This window comes from Prunus persica, chromosome G8 (genome assembly GCF_000346465.2).
Source record: "Prunus persica cultivar Lovell chromosome G8, Prunus_persica_NCBIv2, whole genome shotgun sequence".
NCBI classification, from domain to species: domain Eukaryota; kingdom Viridiplantae; phylum Streptophyta; class Magnoliopsida; order Rosales; family Rosaceae; genus Prunus; species Prunus persica.
This window is the reverse complement of record NC_034016.1, coordinates 4026655-4046431: the sequence shown is the minus strand read 5'-3', so window position 1 is coordinate 4046431 and position 19777 is coordinate 4026655. Positions and strand designations below refer to the sequence as shown.

The 19777-nt window shown below is 36.7% G+C and overlaps 2 protein-coding genes across 6 annotated transcripts; one reads left to right on the top strand and one right to left on the bottom strand.

The window, feature by feature from the left end:
* Positions 431-11741, top strand: LOC18768028 (protein GIGANTEA). 2 transcript variants are annotated; one of them, XM_007199626.2, is made up of 16 exons: positions 431-619; positions 1015-1092; positions 1217-1410; positions 3428-3499; positions 3629-3683; positions 3835-3977; positions 4187-4461; positions 5273-5328; positions 5906-6146; positions 6260-6410; positions 7435-7644; positions 7816-9357; positions 9575-9643; positions 9909-10127; positions 10918-11010; positions 11175-11741. In XM_007199626.2, the coding sequence occupies exons 3-16, from the start codon at positions 1324-1326 to the stop codon at positions 11472-11474; spliced, it is 3513 nt and encodes a 1170-aa protein (XP_007199688.2). In that variant the 5' UTR covers positions 431-619; positions 1015-1092; positions 1217-1323; the 3' UTR covers positions 11475-11741. The 2 variants fall into 2 exon arrangements, with proteins under 2 accessions (XP_007199688.2, XP_020426395.1); XM_020570806.1 differs by having other exon boundaries at positions 1015-1410; positions 4205-4461.
* LOC18766364 (UDP-galactose transporter 2) lies at positions 13441-18378 on the bottom strand. 4 transcript variants are annotated; one of them, XM_020570592.1, is made up of 7 exons: positions 18030-18346; positions 17435-17539; positions 16849-17092; positions 15215-15399; positions 14926-15126; positions 14431-14592; positions 13441-13994 (listed from the first exon to the last, which is right to left on the bottom strand). In XM_020570592.1, the coding sequence occupies exons 3-7, from the start codon at positions 16973-16975 to the stop codon at positions 13665-13667; spliced, it is 1005 nt and encodes a 334-aa protein (XP_020426181.1). In that variant the 5' UTR covers positions 16976-17092; positions 17435-17539; positions 18030-18346; the 3' UTR covers positions 13441-13664. The 4 variants fall into 4 exon arrangements, with proteins under 4 accessions (XP_020426181.1, XP_020426183.1, XP_007201810.1 ...); XM_020570594.1 differs by lacking the exon at positions 17435-17539 and having other exon boundaries at positions 18030-18378; XM_007201748.2 differs by having other exon boundaries at positions 17435-18346.

Genomic DNA, 19777 nt, shown 5'->3' with positions numbered 1-19777 from the left:
AAATTCAGTTTACTACCCTACAAATATATTTCTCCCTACACTTTTTATTTTAACAATTAAATATTTCGGACAACATTGAAAATGCATGAACAAATATGCTTCATGAGTACCACTGCAAGGTGTCAAACTGAACTGAAATTAACCATTTTAATTATATTTCTAGCTGCTGAGGACAATAATGTAAAGTTGGCAGCCTCAGTGCTTGTCCTAGTTTCCCCTACGAGTTCTCTTTCCTCGTCATTGACAAGCTTTGACATATTTAAATTCCTTGAAAAGACATCCATGTACGTATGTATGCATGTCATGTGTGTATGATGGGCATACATGCATGAGGACATGACGTGACATTGGGCCTCTTGGGTGAGAGGAAAATATCATTGCCACGTATGCTCAAATCTATGAGAGCAAGCCTAAGGCCTTCTAAAGATCTCCTCTCTCTGTCTCTCCCTGTCTCTCTCTCTCTCTTCTCTAGTTCTGTACCAAAACTACAGCCTCTTAAAAATATTCCAACTAGAAAGATAAAAGGGAAAACAAAATAAAAACTGGTTTTACAGTGCCATTTTCTTATCATAGAAGGATCACAAACATCTCAAGGAAAAAGCTTTCAGAGAAGTACCAGGTATTTTTGTTTCAGTTTTATTTTTTATTTTTATGGGAAAGGTTTTTTGGGTTCTTATTAATAACAAGTCTGGTTTTCTCATTTTTGTGATGTGATTTTGCGTTCTTTTTATTTATTTTTATATTTATAAATAAGATGTGATTTTGAAGCCACCCATTTTCTTTGATTTGATTTTTATCATTCATGGACCAGCTTCAAGGAAGAAATCAGTTCAGTTCAATTTTATAACTACCCACATGGGTCTTCTTTGTTTCTTTCAACTTGTTTTTCCTAATTTTTATTTTCATGTTCAAGTGAATAATGGCTGTTAAAGTTCTCTAATTTCTGTGTTTAATTCTCTGTTCTTTCATTTCTCCTGCATATTTCTGATTTCATATATTCTACCTACTTTACAGCAATCAGATTGCAGTAAAAAATTTGAAGTTGTGAAGTACTCTTCAGAGGCAGAGACTTGGAGTTGTGACTAACAGAGGGTTGGGCTACAACTTTTTCATTATTTTCTGGGTCGCTCCAGCTTTATTGTTTAATTGTGGGAGATTGATGCAGTAATTTTATGCTGGGATGTTAAACTACAAAATTTTGATTCTTGATTGGTAGCGGGTACAAGGGAAAGCTTGTGGACTATCTTGTGTGATATTTTTGTTGTGGTTGCAAAGTTTGTGGATTGGTGCTCGGTTGAAGGTTAGCTGGGAGATAAATTTTCCATGGCTGCTACATCTGAAAGATGGATTGATCGTCTGCAATTCTCCTCATTGTTTGGGCCGCCCCCACAAGATGCCCTGCGACGGAAGGTAAATCCGTTTTTGATTCCTAACGTTGTGCTTAATTATATTTTAACTTGACATGTATCTATATTCATCACCTACCAGCTTAAGCTTTTGAAATATAATGGTCATCTACTAAAGCACTGGTTCCTAGAGGTCTTGGATTTGAAACCTCTGATCCTTTGTTATCGGTTATTTGTTTATTCCCTGTAGGATATTAAGATTTGGGGTAATATAACACATACACATGTCCATATTGAATGCTACTCTGCATTTTCTTCATAATACTTATCCAGTCCAGTTTTATTTACCCAAGAAAATACTTGTCCAGTTTGGTTTAGTTTGATTTAGTGAGATGGGTGACTTTGAGTAAACAGATTTTTCTATCTGGTGTATATTAAGGATCTATTTTTGTTTTCATATAAGATTTAAACAGACTGATTCCGTATACATGGTATTTGCAGGGATGAATCTTTTAAATGAATTAGAGTTTTACAATGCAAAATTTACCTCACTCTTTAAAGCAAATCATATGAAATGCCATAGTAATTATCAAGCTTCCACTATCAAGTGTGCCAGTAGTTGATAATTTGGATAAAGTCTCATGTATTTCAATTTGAGGTCAGAGTCAGGAAAAGTAGTTTGCAAGGGCTCATATTTCCAGTTTGTTTAGATAGGTGACCTAAATCGGAGAGCAATGAAAGGCCCTCCACTCTCTACTCTCTTGTGACCTATTTATCTATTCATTTTAATGCACCTAAAGGGATAATCTATCAGTGCCCTTGCCCAGAAATAGTACCATTAAGAGTAGAGTAAGTATCCTTTATAACCCTTTGTTCATGATGTGATATCAGGAGGGCCTAAGCTAACTGGCCATGCAACCCCATCCTTTTAAAAAAAAAAATATTCTCTAGTAATGGATTCAAATAATTGAGGATCCAGCCCAAAGTTGCCATGGAACCTCCTTTTTCTGTTGATTTCTCGTCTTCAATTTTTGTTTAGATAGGAGATTGTTCTCCTTTTCCTTTTCCCGGAAATATTTCAACATTATCATGAGTGCTGCAATACATTTATGTCTTTTAGAATAATAAATGTGAAATTTTTTCATGTTTACAATACTTTGAAACCTTTCTGAAGTAGTCAAACTTTATCATGTCTTTTAGCATCACTTCAATAACCTTCTTGGCTCTGCTCTCAACTTTATGGTCTTAAGAGATCAGTTTTATTTGACCAAGAAAATAGCGATCAGTTTTAAGGATTCTCACTAATGTTAGAAGGGCTTAAACAAAAAATTAGTCCCAGAGCTTTAAGTAAACCTCCAAGAAATCTCATAAGGCTGATGACCAAAGTTCACCCTTTAATTAGCAACATTGTGCTCAGGTTGAAATTGCAGTGCTGCTGATTGTAGCACTGTGTAGTAGTATTTGAAGCAATTGATTCTTTTCTCTGTCAATGAGTTCATTTTAATAACTTAGAAGAAACAGCTCCTCCTCCTGAGATTCCAGGAATAGTTTTCTAAACCTAACATTTCTTACTATCAGAACATTGTAATCTACAAGTTAATAGAAAGAGGGTAAAAACAGTGAAAACAGGATATAGCACAATTAGTAGAAACTGCGAATATAATAAAACTTCCGTACTGCCATTGTTTTTCAACATCCTTTAGGTGAAGATTTCTCTGGAGGCAAAGGTATTAATAATGCATGATTCATACTTCTCACTTACAATGATAACATATTTAGTCTACAACTATTACACAGTAGGAAAGTAATAAAGTCAACCCTAGGTATAAGCTAATTACAATAGATGAGCTCTAACTTATACATGTCAACATTAAGTACTTTCTATTTAAAAGAACTTTGGTGTTGGGATAAAAGTTCATCTGGATTTTCAAGGTGTTCCTTTTCTGATAGTTGTTAGTGATTGAAAAGGATCAATTTCTTTCTATGTCCAGAGGTTTAATTTTGGTTGCTATTCTGCCTCTATCAATTTCCTACAAGAACTGAAAGACATGCTTCCGTTTTCTAATTTTCCCCTCCTGTAGGCTCAAGTTACTGCCTATGTGGACTACTTTGGTCAGTTTACATCAGAACAGTTTCCTGAGGACATTGCCGAGGTATGCTGTGTTTATATCATGAGCTTTGTCATATCCTGCATACTTGTGAAAAGTTTGTCAAATTCTTCTTGCTTGTTTTTTTCAATTGTCTATGACAGATGTTTGTACTAACATATTGCCTGATGACAGCTGATCCGTAACCGTTATCCATCGGAGTTGAAGCGTCTCTTTGATGATGTCCTGGGTATTCATACTTTACCCTTGTTAGTTATGAGATGATTGATTTTTTTTTTTTTTTTTGGTGAACATGAGATGATTGATTAGATCTGATAGTTTCATATGATGTTTTCTCATTGCTGCATAATGACTGCTTTTTCTACTTGGACTTGTTCCAGCTATGTTTGTCCTTCATCACCCTGAGCATGGGCATGCTGTTATCCTTCCAATTATTTCATGTATCATTGATGGTACGCTGGCATATGAAAGGACCAGTCCACCGTTTGCTTCTTTCATATCGTTGGTCTGCCCAAGCAGTGAGGTGATGCCATAGCAGATTAATCTGGCCATTTAAAATCTGTTTAATTTTTTGTTTTGTTTACACCTCACTTTCATTTCTCCAGAAGTACATGTCTTCTTTTTCTTTAAAAACTATGCATGTTCTTTTATTTATAAAATTTAATGTTCTTTGTATGTATTTCAGAAGTATTTTTATTTATTTACTTATTTGTATCTTTCGACTTCTCACAGAATGAGTATTCTGAGCAGTGGGCTCTGGCATGTGGGGAGATTTTACGAATCTTAACTCATTACAATCGCCCCATATACAAGGTGGAGCAACAGAATAGTGAAACAGAAAGAAGCAGTAGTGGTAGCCATGCTACAACAAGTGACTCCGTTGATGGTGAATCCAGCCATATACCTTTGGTACAACAAGAGAGGAAACCTATAAGGCCTTTGTCTCCTTGGATTACTGATATATTGCTTGCTGCACCTCTAGGTATCAGAAGTGATTACTTCCGCTGGTGAGTGCACGTTTTTTTGAGGTTGTGTCGTTATTTTTGTTGAAAGTCGTAAGTATTATGTTGTTGATTTCAAGTCGTGTATATGTGCAAAGCAGCACATACTCTAATCACAAATAAAAAGAGTAAACAAGAGGTTTGTTCTTATTTCTTGCCTATTAAGAGGCAGCACTCCATCAGAAAGTTTTTTTTTTTATAAATTTTATATTTTCAAATGACTGTATTGACCAATGAAGTTCAAACATGTCAACTGTTAAAAAGTCTTATTTCCCAATAATTCGGCAAGGAAAGGTTTAAATGGATCAGGTTTGGTGGTTGTTTTTCTTTGCGTCCAATCGGCCTGCTTTTTGTTGAAAACACTAGTTCTTTTGCAATTCAACTTTTGAAACAATTTTCATGGTGACGGGATGTTCTCATCCCTCCATCATAGTGAAATTTTTGTTATACAATAATATCTCAAATGATGAATGTATCCAAATTGATTTTTTAAATGAAAGGGAAAATGGGAGAAAACGGAAGGGAAGTCTGTTTTAAAGAATAGTATAAGGGTATACCTTAGAGAAGATTAAACTCTGAAGGAGGTTGGTGTTTTCTTGTGGTCCACTTTTTACGTTTTTATGTTAGATAGGTTTTACATTAGTTCAACAACATTTTCATGTTACCGATTGTTCATAATTTTAAAAAGAACATTTAAATGCAATCAAATGGTAGTTTGAAACTTGTCACAAAATTGATGTAGGAAATCATTTCATCTTGTTTTTGCTTTTCTTATTCATTCTCATGTGATATAAAAAACCTTTGTATGTTCTAACAGGTGTAGCGGGGTTATGGGAAAATATGCTGCTGGAGAACTCAAGCCACCATCAACTGGTTAGTTAAATCTTCCTTCACCAGTATAGGATGTAATCTTGCTGCTGTAATTTTTTAATTGATTTCAATTTGTGCCTTTCATAATATGAAATTTCGTCTGGAAACATTAACATGTGGTATGGAATCGGACTGCATGCAGTTTATGTATAACATTCATGTGACTTAGATATAATCTTGTGCTACATGACATGACTCAACAAACATATTCAATTGCTTTGAAATTATTACCTTCTAGCAAATTTGTGGGTTCAATTGTACACCTGATGTGAGAACCTTACCAGCTTGGGTATACTTTTGTAAATGTTAGTAATTTTTGCTGTTTTTGTTTCTGTCATTGTTGTTTTCTTTGATGTTTTCTGCCCTTCCTCGTCCCCGCCTCCATCACTATGACCATCAACTTATCTCATTGTTTGTTAGAGATGTTCTGACACGCTAAGGAAACCTATTTTGTTTTTTTGTGTTTTAAGTTCAAATATAAAGGAAAATAGCGTTAGAATTTCCTTACAAATTCTATTTAACATGAAAAATTCCCCTATGAATGACTTTCTTTTTCTTTTTCCATTTTCTCCTCTCTTAGCTTCTTCTCGTGGATCTGGAAAACATCCCCAGCTCATGCCATCGACTCCAAGGTGGGCAGTTGCTAACGGTGCTGGAGTTATATTAAGTGTTTGTGATGAGGAAGTTGCTCGCTATGAGACTGCTACTTTGACGGCAGTCGCTGTCCCTGCACTTCTACTTCCTCCTCCAACAACAGCTTTGGATGAGCACCTAGTGGCGGGGTTACCTGCTCTTGAGCCATATGCACGCTTATTTCATAGGTAAATCTTGAATGTCCATCTCTTGAGCCACCAAAAAAGGGAAGAATCTGAATCATTCTGTGTACCAGCCTGAGTTTTGCTAATATTTGTTAATATGTTATGTCATGCAATAGGTATTATGCTATTGCTACTCCAAGTGCCACCCAAAGACTTCTTCTTGGTCTTCTAGAAGCACCACCATCATGGGCTCCTGATGCACTTGATGCAGCTGTACAGCTTGTGGAACTCCTTCGTGCTGCTGAAGATTATGCATCTGGCATAAGGGTAAGCTGGACGTATTTAATTATCTTCTGATGCTATCCTGGTGATATATATCAAACTTGACCGATGTCTTCATCTTTTTGGCATCTCATGTATGGCCTGCTTAAAATAGATTGGTAAACGTGAAACTGTCATTGATCTATAGGAATATCTTTCAAAATGCTTTTCTCCTCAGTTATATCTAACCTCCACTAGCATTAGATAGAATAACTGGTACTATTTTCTTTTTCTTATCGAAAAAGATTTTTCAGTGGTCTCTTCTTAGAGTAATTCCATCAAGCTATCTCCATTCTGATTTACATATAACATAGTCTTATATTTCTTACAACAATATTCTGAACATTGATGATCATAGCCCAGCCCATTTGCATTTTAGACCATACTTCATCATGGTTTGGTTGCAACTTCTAAAATCGACTGATTTGTAATTTTTTAAGCTCTGATAAAGAAACAGCCATTTTCAAGCTTCTTGACATCATAATATACCCAGAATTGCTCAACTTTCTGCAAAGTAATGCTGTGAAAGGCATCCTTCCTGTTAACTGGTACATGCTGCAGAAGCAGATATATCATATGCCCAGTTCCCTCAGTTTGGTGATAATAGGTTCATGACATGAAAAATTGCACCTTTGCAGATTGTTACCCACTTGTTAATAGCTTAAGCTTTTTTGACGTGTCATTTTCCAACATCTTGTATTTTCAAATACTTCAAAGGACAGGTTGGTGTAGTTATGTAAAAAGTGCAGTTAAATGCCATAGAGTAATCAACTTTTAATCTTTTAATTCATGTCATGGTGCATGGACAATCAATGGAATTATATCCAAGCTCTAGAACAACAGTACACTAATAACTGTAAGTTTCCATCATCGGGTAAGGTGACATGGAAGGACAGCTTATTTGTTACTCTGATGATCTTCTCCCCTCTCTCTTCCTCTTTTGGTGGAAATATATATTAATTTGTAGTAGCTCTTGAAACTGATGAATACAGAAATTTTGTTAATTACATTTTCTCTGTTACTCATGTAGCTTCCTAGGAACTGGATGCATTTGCATTTCTTGCGTGCAATTGGAACTGCAATGTCCATGAGAGCGGGTATAGCAGCTGATGCTGCGGCAGCTTTACTTTTCCGAATACTCTCCCAGCCTGCATTGCTTTTCCCTCCACTAAGACAAGTTGATGGAGTTGAAGTTCAGCATGAGCCTTTGGGTGGTTACATCTCAAGCTACAAGAAGCAGGTACCTTTTAATAACTTTTAATTTTCAGGGTTTTATGCTTTCCAATGCTAAAACGCACTTTGATCTAGTTTGTTTTGGCCGCTCTTGTTTTGATCTGAAGTTTTGTTTTGCTCTGAAAAGAATTAAGTATTAATTGAACCTAAATACTACCTCAAATTCACTATTAACCAGATTGAAGTTCCTGAGGCTGAAGCAACAATTGAAGCTACTGCCCAAGGGATTGCTTCTATGCTCTGTGCCCATGGGCCTGAGGTTGAATGGCGAATTTGTACCATATGGGAAGCTGCTTATGGCCTCATTCCTTTAAGTTCCTCTGCAGTTGACCTTCCTGAGATCATTGTTGCCACTCCATTACAACCTCCAATATTATCATGGAATCTGTATATACCCCTCCTTAAGGTCTTGGAATATCTTCCTCGCGGAAGTCCCTCTGAGGCATGCCTTATGAAGATATTTGTTGCCACTGTTGAAGCGATTCTTCAGAGAACATTTCCGCCTGAGTCCTCAAGAGAGCAAAACAGGAAAACGAGGTATCTTTTTGGTATAGGTTCGACCTCAAAAAACCTGGCTGTGGCAGAGCTTCGTACAATGGTTCATTCACTATTCTTGGAATCATGTGCCTCGGTAGAGCTTGCTTCACGCCTGCTGTTTGTTGTGCTAACTGTTTGCGTCAGTCATGAAGCTCAGTCCAATGGGAGCAAGAAAGCAAGAGTTGAAGAAAGCTACCCAGCTGATGAGAGCGTTGAAGAATCACAAAAGATGTCAGATAAGCAGAGAAACAGAACTAAAAAGACAAAAAAACAGGGGCCGGTAGCAGCATTTGATTCTTATGTTCTGGCTGCTGTTTGTGCTCTTGCATGTGAGCTTCAGTTGTTCCCTTTGATTTCAAAGGGGATTAATCATGCTCACTCTAAAGATGCAAAAAATGTGGCAAAGCCTGCCAAAGAAAATGTATGTACTAATGAGTTTCGGAGTAGTGTTGACTCAGCAGTTTGTCACACACGCAGAATACTAGCCATTTTGGAGGCACTTTTCTTGCTGAAGCCATCTTCTGTTGGCACTTCGTGGAGTTACAGTTCAAATGAGATAATTGCAGCAGCCATGGTTGCAGCTCATGTTTCTGAATTATTTAGATGGTCAAAAGCTTGCATGCATGCACTCTCTGTCTTGATGCGATGTAAGTGGGACAGTGAAATTTGCTCCAGAGCCTCATCATTATACAACCTCATTGATTTCCACAGTAAGGCTGTTGCATCTATCGTTAACAAGGCTGAACCATTGGAAGCACACTTGAGGCAAGTTCCAATTTGGAGGGATTCCTTTGTTTGTTTTGAAGGCAGAAAACTAAGTCGTGGTGGAAACAGTAGATGCTTAAATGTAGGGCAGCCATCTGCCTCGCAGTGTGAGGATTCAGCACATTCAGAAACTAAACAAAAATCTGAGAGTGCATCACATTCATTTGAGGGGTCCGGAAATACCTTTGGTAAAGGTGTTGCAAGTTTCCCATTAGATGCTTCAGATTTGGCCAACTTTCTTATTATGGACAGGCATATAGGATTTAATTGCAGTGCACAGGTTCTTCTAAGATCAGTACTCACAGAAAAACAAGAGCTATGTTTCTCAGTTGTCTCACTATTGTGGCACAAGTTAATTGCAGCTCCTGAAACCCAGCCTTCTGCAGAAAGCACTTCTGCTCAACAAGGATGGCGGCAGGTAATTTTATATTTCTTGCGTCTCTTTGCATGACCGTCATCATCATCATCATCTCCAATATTATTAGTAGGTTTTGTGTTTCTATATGCTGTTCTGAATCAGTAATTCATCAGATACATTTGTGCTATATTTCATTTGAGTTATTGTTTGCCAATTTTCCATTGAAAATGTATAATGTTTGACGTGTAATTTTTAACCCTATTATTTGCTATGTTAGGTCGTTGATGCATTATGCAATGTTGTGTCAGCAACACCAGCAAAAGCAGCCACTGCAGTGGTTCTTCAGGTCTAAATTTTGTCTCACTTTTTACATTGCCACATAACTTTTGCTTTGGCTACTGACTTGAACACCACATGATTTTGTTTCGGTTGAGACCATTTCCTGTTTAATCGTAACAAGTAGAAAAACATGGATTTGTTAATTCTTTTCGTCACTTGATTTTCGAAGGCTTGTTTCCTAGCCGTTGTCCACATCAATGGCTTTCTGATTTATTGTAATTTAAATTACTTCATTTTTTTTAGTCAGTTTCATGACTTTGTACTCTTGTCAGGCGGAGAGGGAATTGCAGCCTTGGATTGCCAAAGATGATGATCAAGGTCAGAAGATGTGGAGAATCAACCAGAGGATTGTAAAATTGATTGTGGAGTTGATGAGAATTCATGATAGCCCAGAGTCGTTGGTAATTTTGTCAAGTGCCTCAGATCTACTTTTGCGTGCCACTGATGGGATGCTTGTTGATGGAGAAGCTTGCACCTTACCCCAACTAGAGGTATGATGTGACTGCATTTATGTTTGTGGCGTATGACTTCTGTTCACTAAGCCAAGACTTGAATATTAGCTTAAAATTTTATGGTTTTTTTTTTTTCTTTTGGGCCACTTAAGGAACACCGTCCATATCCGAACTGAAGGTTGATTTGATCACCAGGCAGTTCACATTGAGATCTTCCATACTTTCATTTCAAATAACCTTCCTAGACATAAGATTGCTGAAGGCTCACGACTATAATGAGGGAAAAAAGCTTGATAATCTAAACTTGGCGAAGCTAAATCCCAAGAAATTGGGGTTGGCAAGTGAATTGCTTCCACTATTTAATCCCATCTAATCTCTTTTTCTTCTTTGATGACCATGTCTTTGCCCAATTCTATCTATATCAATTTTGGGCAGTCCTCAACTCTTTAGGCTTCATGAACTAGAATGGAATCACTTTTTCATACCATGCAAATATGACACAACTGGATCATCTTGCAACTCTCACAGTTTATCGTCAAATGATGCATAACTGGATCATCTTGCTACTCTTTCACAGTTTAGCGTCACTTGGTGCTAATTTGCTTCCACATTTGTTTTTTTCCAGTATCTTCATTCCTTATCCTGTCTTCCATAATATAGTTAGTCATCCATTTTAGATCCTCATTTGCACTATATTTGTCTAATGCTTTTTGCGTACTTTCTTTCTTTTTTGTCATACACTTTTTTCGTGTAGCATAGAGTGAGTACTTATCAGTTATCAATTTAACCTTCAATGTATTAAAGCATCTACCTCTATATAAATGAGCAGCTACTGGAAGCAACAGCTAGAGCAATTCAGCCTGTGCTCGAGTGGGGAGAATCTGGGTTGGCAGTCGCAGACGGCCTTTCGAACCTGTTAAAGGTAAAATAGCCAGCTGATTCATATAATCACTTGGTATGATCCTAGGAAATTTGAGAACAAATAAACGCAGTGTTGCAAAAAAGAAAGAAAGAAAGAACAAATGTTGACACATTTGATTATGCAAAACCATTAGTTATGTGATCTATTTGCTCCAATCCATGCAGTGTCGTCTGCCAGCTACTATCCGATGCCTTTCTCATCCGAGTGCACATGTTCGTGCTCTGAGCACATCAGTTCTTCGTGATATTTTGCAAACCAGTTCAATTAGACCTAACCCTAATCCGGTGGAAATAAATGGTATTCATGGTCCTTCCTACAAGTATTTTAACTTAGATGTGATTGACTGGCAAGCTGATGTGGAAAAGTGCTTGACATGGGAAGCTCATAGCCGACTTGCAACTGGAATGCCTATAAAATTTCTTGATACTGCCGCCAAAGAATTGGGTTGTAGTATTTCCATATAAAATTGATTAGATTCAGGTGTATAATTTTTTTTCTTTTTCATGTGAGACTTGTCTTACACAATAGATACTTGCATCTTTATTGCCTTGAAAGATGAGTTTGCAGGTTAGTAGATATTCATTTGTTCTTCTGGGTCCAAGGTGTTAAATCATACTGTCAAGATTTTCTTTTCTGACGAGACACGGCAGTCCCTCATGGAAGGAGATTTGTGTAAATGAGAATTGTGGTTTAATTGTCACCCTAGTCATCCTAATTTGGATCTTAAACCAGTCTTCTCATGCATTGATTTTGTTTCCTTTAATTCACTAATAAATTATGCACTTGAGACTTGGAGTACCTATTCAAAAATCCAATGGCGTGGACAGCAAACCAGTTGAAATGCGTTATGTTCATTTTAACTGTCTCTTCTTTGTCCCCCATCTGTTTTCTTAATATTTTGCCTGACAACACATTAGATCTCATATTTCATAGTTCTTATTCCACCTTACCTAATACCCTAGGATGGAAAGCAGCCCTTCATTGAAAAAAACTATAATATATTTTCGCAAATAAGCTCGAAGTACATCATTCATGAGACTTTGAAATGTAGATGGTGCATTAACGAGGGTAGAGGGCATCACCAAGAACTCAAAATGGCCATTACGAGTCCCTTTTACGTATATCATCAAGAAGCATACGAATGCCTCAACATCAAGACCTAAGATCTAATTTCAAAGAAAAAAAATGATGCACCATGTAATTCATCTACCAACTTTCACCGTGCTAGCATTGAGAGCCCTATTGTCAATGCATATTCGCATGTACTGTCCTTTTTCTTCACAAGGAATACTGGTGATGATAATGGACTGGAGGGAGAAGGGGAAGGGAGCCATGGTGCTGGTTCTAATTTCTAAGGAAAGAAAGGTTTAGTTGATTCTCACAGTAATTCTCTTTTTTAAACATAAATGATGTAGCAAAGGATCTACTAGTGTAGTGGTTTGGAGTATTTACTCTCTCAGGTAAAGTCTTGGGTTCGAGTCCTTGCATCCGTATAGTATGTGTGAGTTCAGTATGCTATTGCCTCTTTCAATAGGAAAGGTCTTCCAAAAAAAAAAAACTTAAATGATGAATGGACTTTCTTATTGCTTGGAATAAGGCTCGAGGTGGAATGCGATTGTATCAATACCAACCCCCCTCTTCAGTCTCCTGTTTTATTGTAAACTGAGTAAAAGGTTTTTGTTTGTTTTAAGATGAACTTTGTGTACACACTATTATACTTACTAGTTATTTTCAAACTTGGTTTGGATGTCTCCTTATTAGGGGAAGATAAACGTAATTGATGCTCACTCCTACGTATAGATCTTACAGGTACTGTGTACACAAATTATGAGGACTTTGGATAACGATTTTGGAGTTGCTTGTCGAACCTGTCAATTCCAATGGCTCTTTTTATTGCACTTCTTAGGCAAATGAAGATGACTTTTTTACCCTTTCGACTCTTTCTTATTATTATTGTGTTGTGAGACCTGAGTATTTGCTTGATCACAATGATAATGACTGCACTCGAGTGGCGAAAAGAAAGGTCTGTCATAGCAGAAAAATTTGCATAAAACGGGATAATACTATTTTGCTATAACCGACCAATCACGCTATGTCAAGTGCTATTCCCGTTGCACGCATCTCCAAGTGCTTCTCCACTCATAGAGGAGTCGAGTTTTGAGTTCTATAGTTACTTTTTGTTTTGCTGTTACAAGGTTTAGAAACATCTTTTGGTCAAATTTGCAATTGGTTACAGTTGCATGTTTTAAATAAAATAAAGCTGCGTTGGGTCACCTGCTTATCCGCCCATGTACTCCAAATGAGGCATTGGAAGAAAAAGAATAATCTAGGAATCAATTTGTTGTGCAGCCAACACCAGGAAAATAAATGTTATTTTCCCAAGGCCCAGAGACATTGTAGGCAGATAAATTTTGGCAAATGCAAAAGCTGAAAAAAAAAAAAAAATCACTATTATGATGATGTAAACAAAAAATGGAACTTTTGTGGAATTTTCCCCTATCTTTGATGCATCCAATCCCCCAAAGGGACTGAATACCTGACAACAAATAGAAATTACAACGAGGATAAATAATTAGAAGAAATGTCGGTTTTTCTAGCCTCAAATGATTTAAGAATTTCCTGAAATCAGCCATTTTTACTTAATCTGAATGAATTTAAACTTTTCCATCATGTTCGGTAGATTCAGGAAAACCACTGTGTTTTTGCTGCCTGCTTGTAGGGAGAGCGTGGCTCCAGCGCTCCTTTCCACCGGGCTTGGATGAGGCATTTCCATACCATATCATCCCAACAACAGCTATGATCATTCCCAAAACAACATGCAGATTCAGACCCTCCTTTCCAAAGAAAAAGAACCCCATGATCAAAACAAGAATTGTCTTCATATGTCCAAGTACTTGGAAGGAGACAGCAGTAAATCTTCCAATACAGATGAACTGGCTGAGATTGGTGCCTACTGCGATTGTGCATGAAAGAAATATAAACATCTGCAGACACAAAAGTGCAGCGAGAATTGTGAATGACCTTTCTGTTAAATCAAAAGATCATAAAACTAGAAGTGAAAGGAAGAAGTTAATCAGTTTGGAATTGGATAGATGTCACATTAAAATAATATCCTGTTGAATAATATGTTAAGATGAAAGTAGCAAAACTTTATTACAAATGAGTTACTCCAATGGAGACAAACAAAATTAAGTTGCAGCAGCAGTTCATCTTGTATGATAAGGACTTAATTTTTTGGTGTTCATACTGATGTATATGTCGCTAGCGTGACTAGATAATCACATCATTAACAACATTACTATGTAAAAGTCTAAATGTATATTCGTAATGATGTTTGCAATCCTTAGGTCGAGTCTTGACACAATCAGCTTAAGATGATTATGGTAATCACAACACATAAATAAATAGGGTTATACTTACCAGAGATGTAAAGTTATAGTCATAGGCATCAACTCTCTTACTTGTCAACCAATAGTCAAGGAAGGGGCCTAGTAACAGAAGAGATCCAGCCTGGGCTGGAGCAGTATGTCCCAACAGACTGAAAGAACCAAGTGAATATTTCCGTTGAAGAAAGTGCACATACTGCAATTAAAGATTTGACATGACTTTTAGATAAGACATTATCAACAATTTCAGAAGAGTTTGACAAAATTGCAGACATGAGGCAATCCATTGACGAGTTTTACTTTTTTATTTTATTTGTATTTGACATGGATTGGTCCAGAGCAACAATTGCCAACCATGATAACATAAAATATTGACAATGACTCTGCCCTTTTCAGAAGTTTCATTCAATACCAAGCCATTTCAGCTGAAAAATGAAACATTTATATCACAACAGATCTCTATCTGTCTGTCTGTCTGTCTGTCTCTCTAGACATGAATGCATGATGTGTTTGGGAATGGAGAACTTACATACTGTTGTAGCGAAGTGCTCCATACAGCAATAAAGGCAGCAATGAAGCCTTTGGCATTGACACTCACATCAGTGACAGTGCAAACACCAACTCCCAAGAGAACAACTCCTATGCTCAACTTTGTGTCTCTTGAGTAACGAATCTTGTCGAGAACAACTTCCAGTAAACATGATACAGGGATCATACTCAGCTTTGCAATCTGCCAATTACATAAGAGAAAATGTAACCCCAAAAAAAATTGCAGTGTTCAGTAGCTAAATCCAAATACATCAAAACCCTAGCTATACCTGATAGAATCCCACTGAGTTCCACATTAGACTAACGTTCATTCCAACAATAGAGAAGTTAGCAAAGATCATAAATTTCAGAAGCTCAGAGACTGGTAGATGAGAAGGTTGAATGTATCCCAGCCACCTTAGAACAACCGTCATCAAAGTTGTTGTAGCAAAGTGCAAACCAGTTAATGTTGTAGCTGCAAAAATTATTGCAATTATTTAGAACTTAAAAAAACCAAATGATAAATAGCATGCGTTATGGCTATATAAATATTCTGGATGCATATTTTCCTACAAACAAGTAAACACAAAAACAACCAATTGATAAGCAGCAAGGTCAAGGCTATAGAAGCTTTCCCTTCAACCATCACGATCTCAAGGTTAGCACTGAAAGTTAAATCTTGCTACATATTGGAAGTTATATTTAGATGTCATTTCTATTTTGTCTAGCAACCCCAAATCTATCACAACTCATAACAGAACTATACTGTTACCTCTTACAAAAGAAAATCAAATAGTGCAGTCTTTATCTCTCTTGCACTTAAATGTTTGCTATGTTTTCCTTTTCTAGTCTTACCATTCAACCCGTATTGCTCCCCAGTATTCTATCTACCTCTTGGTCATAAGCAACGCTCTGTTATCATGAGTGATGACTGTTGACTGATCACTTTGTTCTCAAAAGATTAACTCATTAATTTAAAATGAATGCATTGATGACATGGTACTCAGAAAACATCCATCTTTTTCAACAAAACCAGAAGTAACAAGACTTTTTTGTATACTTTGTCAGTTTTCCCCTGGAATTAGGATATACAAAAGTTTCATCTTAGTGAGTTCTAGTTAAAAATTGGGGATTGTATACCAAATGTATGTGAGGTGCAGGATTCACTGTATTCTATTCCTGCCACCTTCTAATGACCGAAAAAAAAGAAGCCATGATATCATCTCTCTCTTCTAATCTAAAAGCATCATAATTTGAACTCCAATAGGGATACAAGAAAGGTCTTTAATCCAATGGGGTTATATTTTATCTGAACACATATCAGAAACACCCTAACTCAAATCTTAATCAACGAAAGCAAAACCGGAAGTAACAAGACTTTTTTGTATATTTTGTCACTTCCCCCTCAAATTAGGATATACCTTTCATCTTAGTGACTTCTATTAAAAATTGGGGATTGTAGACCATATGCATGTGAGGTGCAGGATTCATTGTATTTTATTCCTGTCACCTACTAACGTGACGAAAAAAAAGCCATAATAACATCTTTGTCCTTTAATCTAGAACCATCATAATTTGAAGTCCATATGGAGCAATGCCCTATGCATTTTCTTACTAATTTTTAAAAAGTTTGCAAAAGAGATGCAAGAAAGGTCTTTAATCCCATGGGGTTATGTTTTATCTAAACTCATATCAGAAACACCCTAACTCAAATCTGAATCAATGAAAGCAAAATGGCACACCTAATGAAAGATTCAACAGGAATTATTTATTAAAAAAAACACTTTTTGGCTGAAGAAAAGATTCTGTTTAATAAATCAACAGAAAAGTATACAACCACACAGGGAGGTGGGGAAATGCAGCATAGATTGATGATCCTAACTGAACTGAAGCCAGAACATAAAAAAGAAGAAGCAGGATTTACCAAAACTGAAGCCATACGTTGCCATTAGAGCTTTATTGACAATTATGATCCCAACAGATGTTACAACATTGAACATCCATGCGGCTGCATCTGCCGCCTTCTTATCAGCTTTGCTTGTGGGAGCCATTTGTTATATACTTCTTTCAACTGGCCACTGTAGAGAGCCTTTACCCCTCAGCCTCCAAAAAGGCTTCCATTTACATTCAGATGAAGCCGGAAGTTTCCGCTTTAGGAACAAAATACTCTAAAAAGACACAACTGAAACAAATAAGAAATCTGAAATTCCGCAATAACTTACGACTGTTGGAATTCCAAGTATAATTCAAAACATTCGTGCCAGTAAAAATAATAATAACAAAAATAAAAATAAAAACCATAGTTCAATTATGGACATATTTTCTTATAAAAAAAATTAGACATATTTTTCATAAACAACTAAAATAAAAGTCAACATCTTGCTTGTACAGAAACTCCAAAACTGATAAAAAGAGCTTCAGACAAAACTACCAAATTATAAAGAGTCGATCTGAAGTAGCTAATATTGTTTCCCATCTTTATAAAAATAATTAAAACTGAAGACACGTACACATAAAGATTAGGAGTCAGCAATTCAAATCACATACTGCTCCCTCCTTGAGCTCAACGTTACCGAGCAGTTAAGCCAATGAATGAAAAACAGAGATGGGTCTTCCTGCATTGGTGCCCGGATTATATAATGAAAGCAAATTCTCTAGTGCATCAACATTTTGCCATTTCCTTCTCACTTTGTGCAAACTGCTAGCGAGAGAGAGAGAGAGAGAGAGAGAGAGAGAGAGAGAGAGAGAGAGAGAGATTCTAAACAGATTTGAACCACAATTCACTGAATTATGGAACTACCAAAACCCAGCTGCCCATTTCAAAGGAGCAATCTATTTTTTCACCAAGATCAATACAGAAAAAGAAACTGTTAATCAATGACAGACAGACCTGCTAGCATTACAGATCAACCACAAACAAAAAAATCAATCAAATTCAAAGCCGGATCTAACCCACAATCAGATCCCAAAAACCCACCAACAAAATGAGCCCAATTAAGCAGATCTGGTTACAAAAGTCATCCACTTATACGGATCACAGTAACAACTGAACCAGAATCACACATCGAAAAGCAAGTGAGCAATGGTTCTGAAACAGAAACGTACCGAAGAAACGAACAGAGAGAGTGAGAGGGAACAAGAGAGAGAGAGAGAGAGAGAGAGAGAGATTCTAGGCTGGGACCTCTGGAATTGCAAATGTTGGGGTTTGATTGGAGAGCTCGATGCGTTTTGATGTGTGTTTGTGATTGGTGCAATTGGGGAGTTTGAAGTTTGATATACGGTTATGGGCTTCGTTCGTTTTTGGTAACCAATTGAGTCCCTCAGATTTGGAGAGAAGGAAGGAGTGTGAGTCTGTTGGGCAATGAAGAGCTCGTGGAGGGGGTAATGTTGCCGCCAGCCAACTGGAACACCAATGTCATGTTATGCTTGCTTATACAAATTACAATTGTGCATCACTTGCTTACCCTTGGCTTACAAAATTCTAATTCAATTAAATTATACAAATCGAAACCATTTTCACATTTAATTGTGTTTTACAAAATCAAAACACTGCTTTAAGAAAGTACTAGAATTTCAATAATTTAATTGAGTATTCAAATGACATCGGATTCAAGTATTTTTTGTAGAGATTATATTTGAATGAATATCTACGAAATAGACAATTTGAATTAGTGAAATACAATGCGGAGTATGCCCTACAAGGGTACCCTAAGCCTATTTGAGGGATCCCAACTTAAGCTCTCCATATATATATATAACCCCAACAAACCATAGAAACTTAATGTGTACTAAACCTGCAGTTGTGGTTTTTGATAAGGAAAATGCTAGGTTTACCGCATTTTTCGTACCACATTGTGTACCATCTCTCTAATAGAGGTGGGCCCTGTTGTATTGGTGGGCTCCACATCTATTAGAGAGGTGGTACACAATGTGGTACAAAAATGTGGTAGGCCTAGCATTACTCTTTTGATAAACCCTTTGCAACTTTATGAGTCACTAAATGATTTTAAAACCAAAGTATTAACCAACTTATTAAAGAGAAAATTTATAGCAACTCAACTACTGGATGTGAATTGATACTTTTTGACTTGAAAACCTAATCAAATTATGATAAAGTTTCTTAAAATGTTACTATTGTAACAAAAACAAGATGAATGTGAATTATTAGGAATTATAGAGAATTACGTAGAAATATAATTATCACTATTGATGATGGTCTTTGGTTAGCTACCAATTAAGACTAAATGACTCCAAGGATTTGGCAAGAAAACCAATCACTTGCACAAAAGAATGACTTAGAGGTCTACTGACACATGTGTGTTGTGTAACAAAGACCCTATGTGGCCTTAGTCATGGTGAGTATCAAATTTGAAAAAGTAATTATAAGGGACAAGTGTCAATACAACATTAACGGGGGCATCATTCTCTTTTATAGAGGTCAGAAGGTGCAATAATTGTGTAATATTTCAATGTGGGATAAATGGACATGGCCTAGATGAGTGAAATATGTTTGTTGCACATACATTTGGTATGAAAAGCTTATACCACTCCTACGATGTGTGATGGCTACGAGCAAGGCTTGTCATTGTGCTCGTAATTAATTGGTTAGCATCAACTTTGATCCCGAGCAAGTGTCTAGACCCATTCATGGGTTGATGTCCAAGCTTCATTTTAGTTGAATCTAGTTGGTCTTAAGTTAGATCCTAACCAGATTGAGAGCATGTTCGTCGATGGGTTGTGATGACTATCTTTCGTTGGTCTTGATCAATACAAACCAATAGTGTAGATCCCTTGTATGCCCAAGATTGGTGTTCTGGATCCTCCTTGAAGTGTAGTGTATTGATGACGATTTT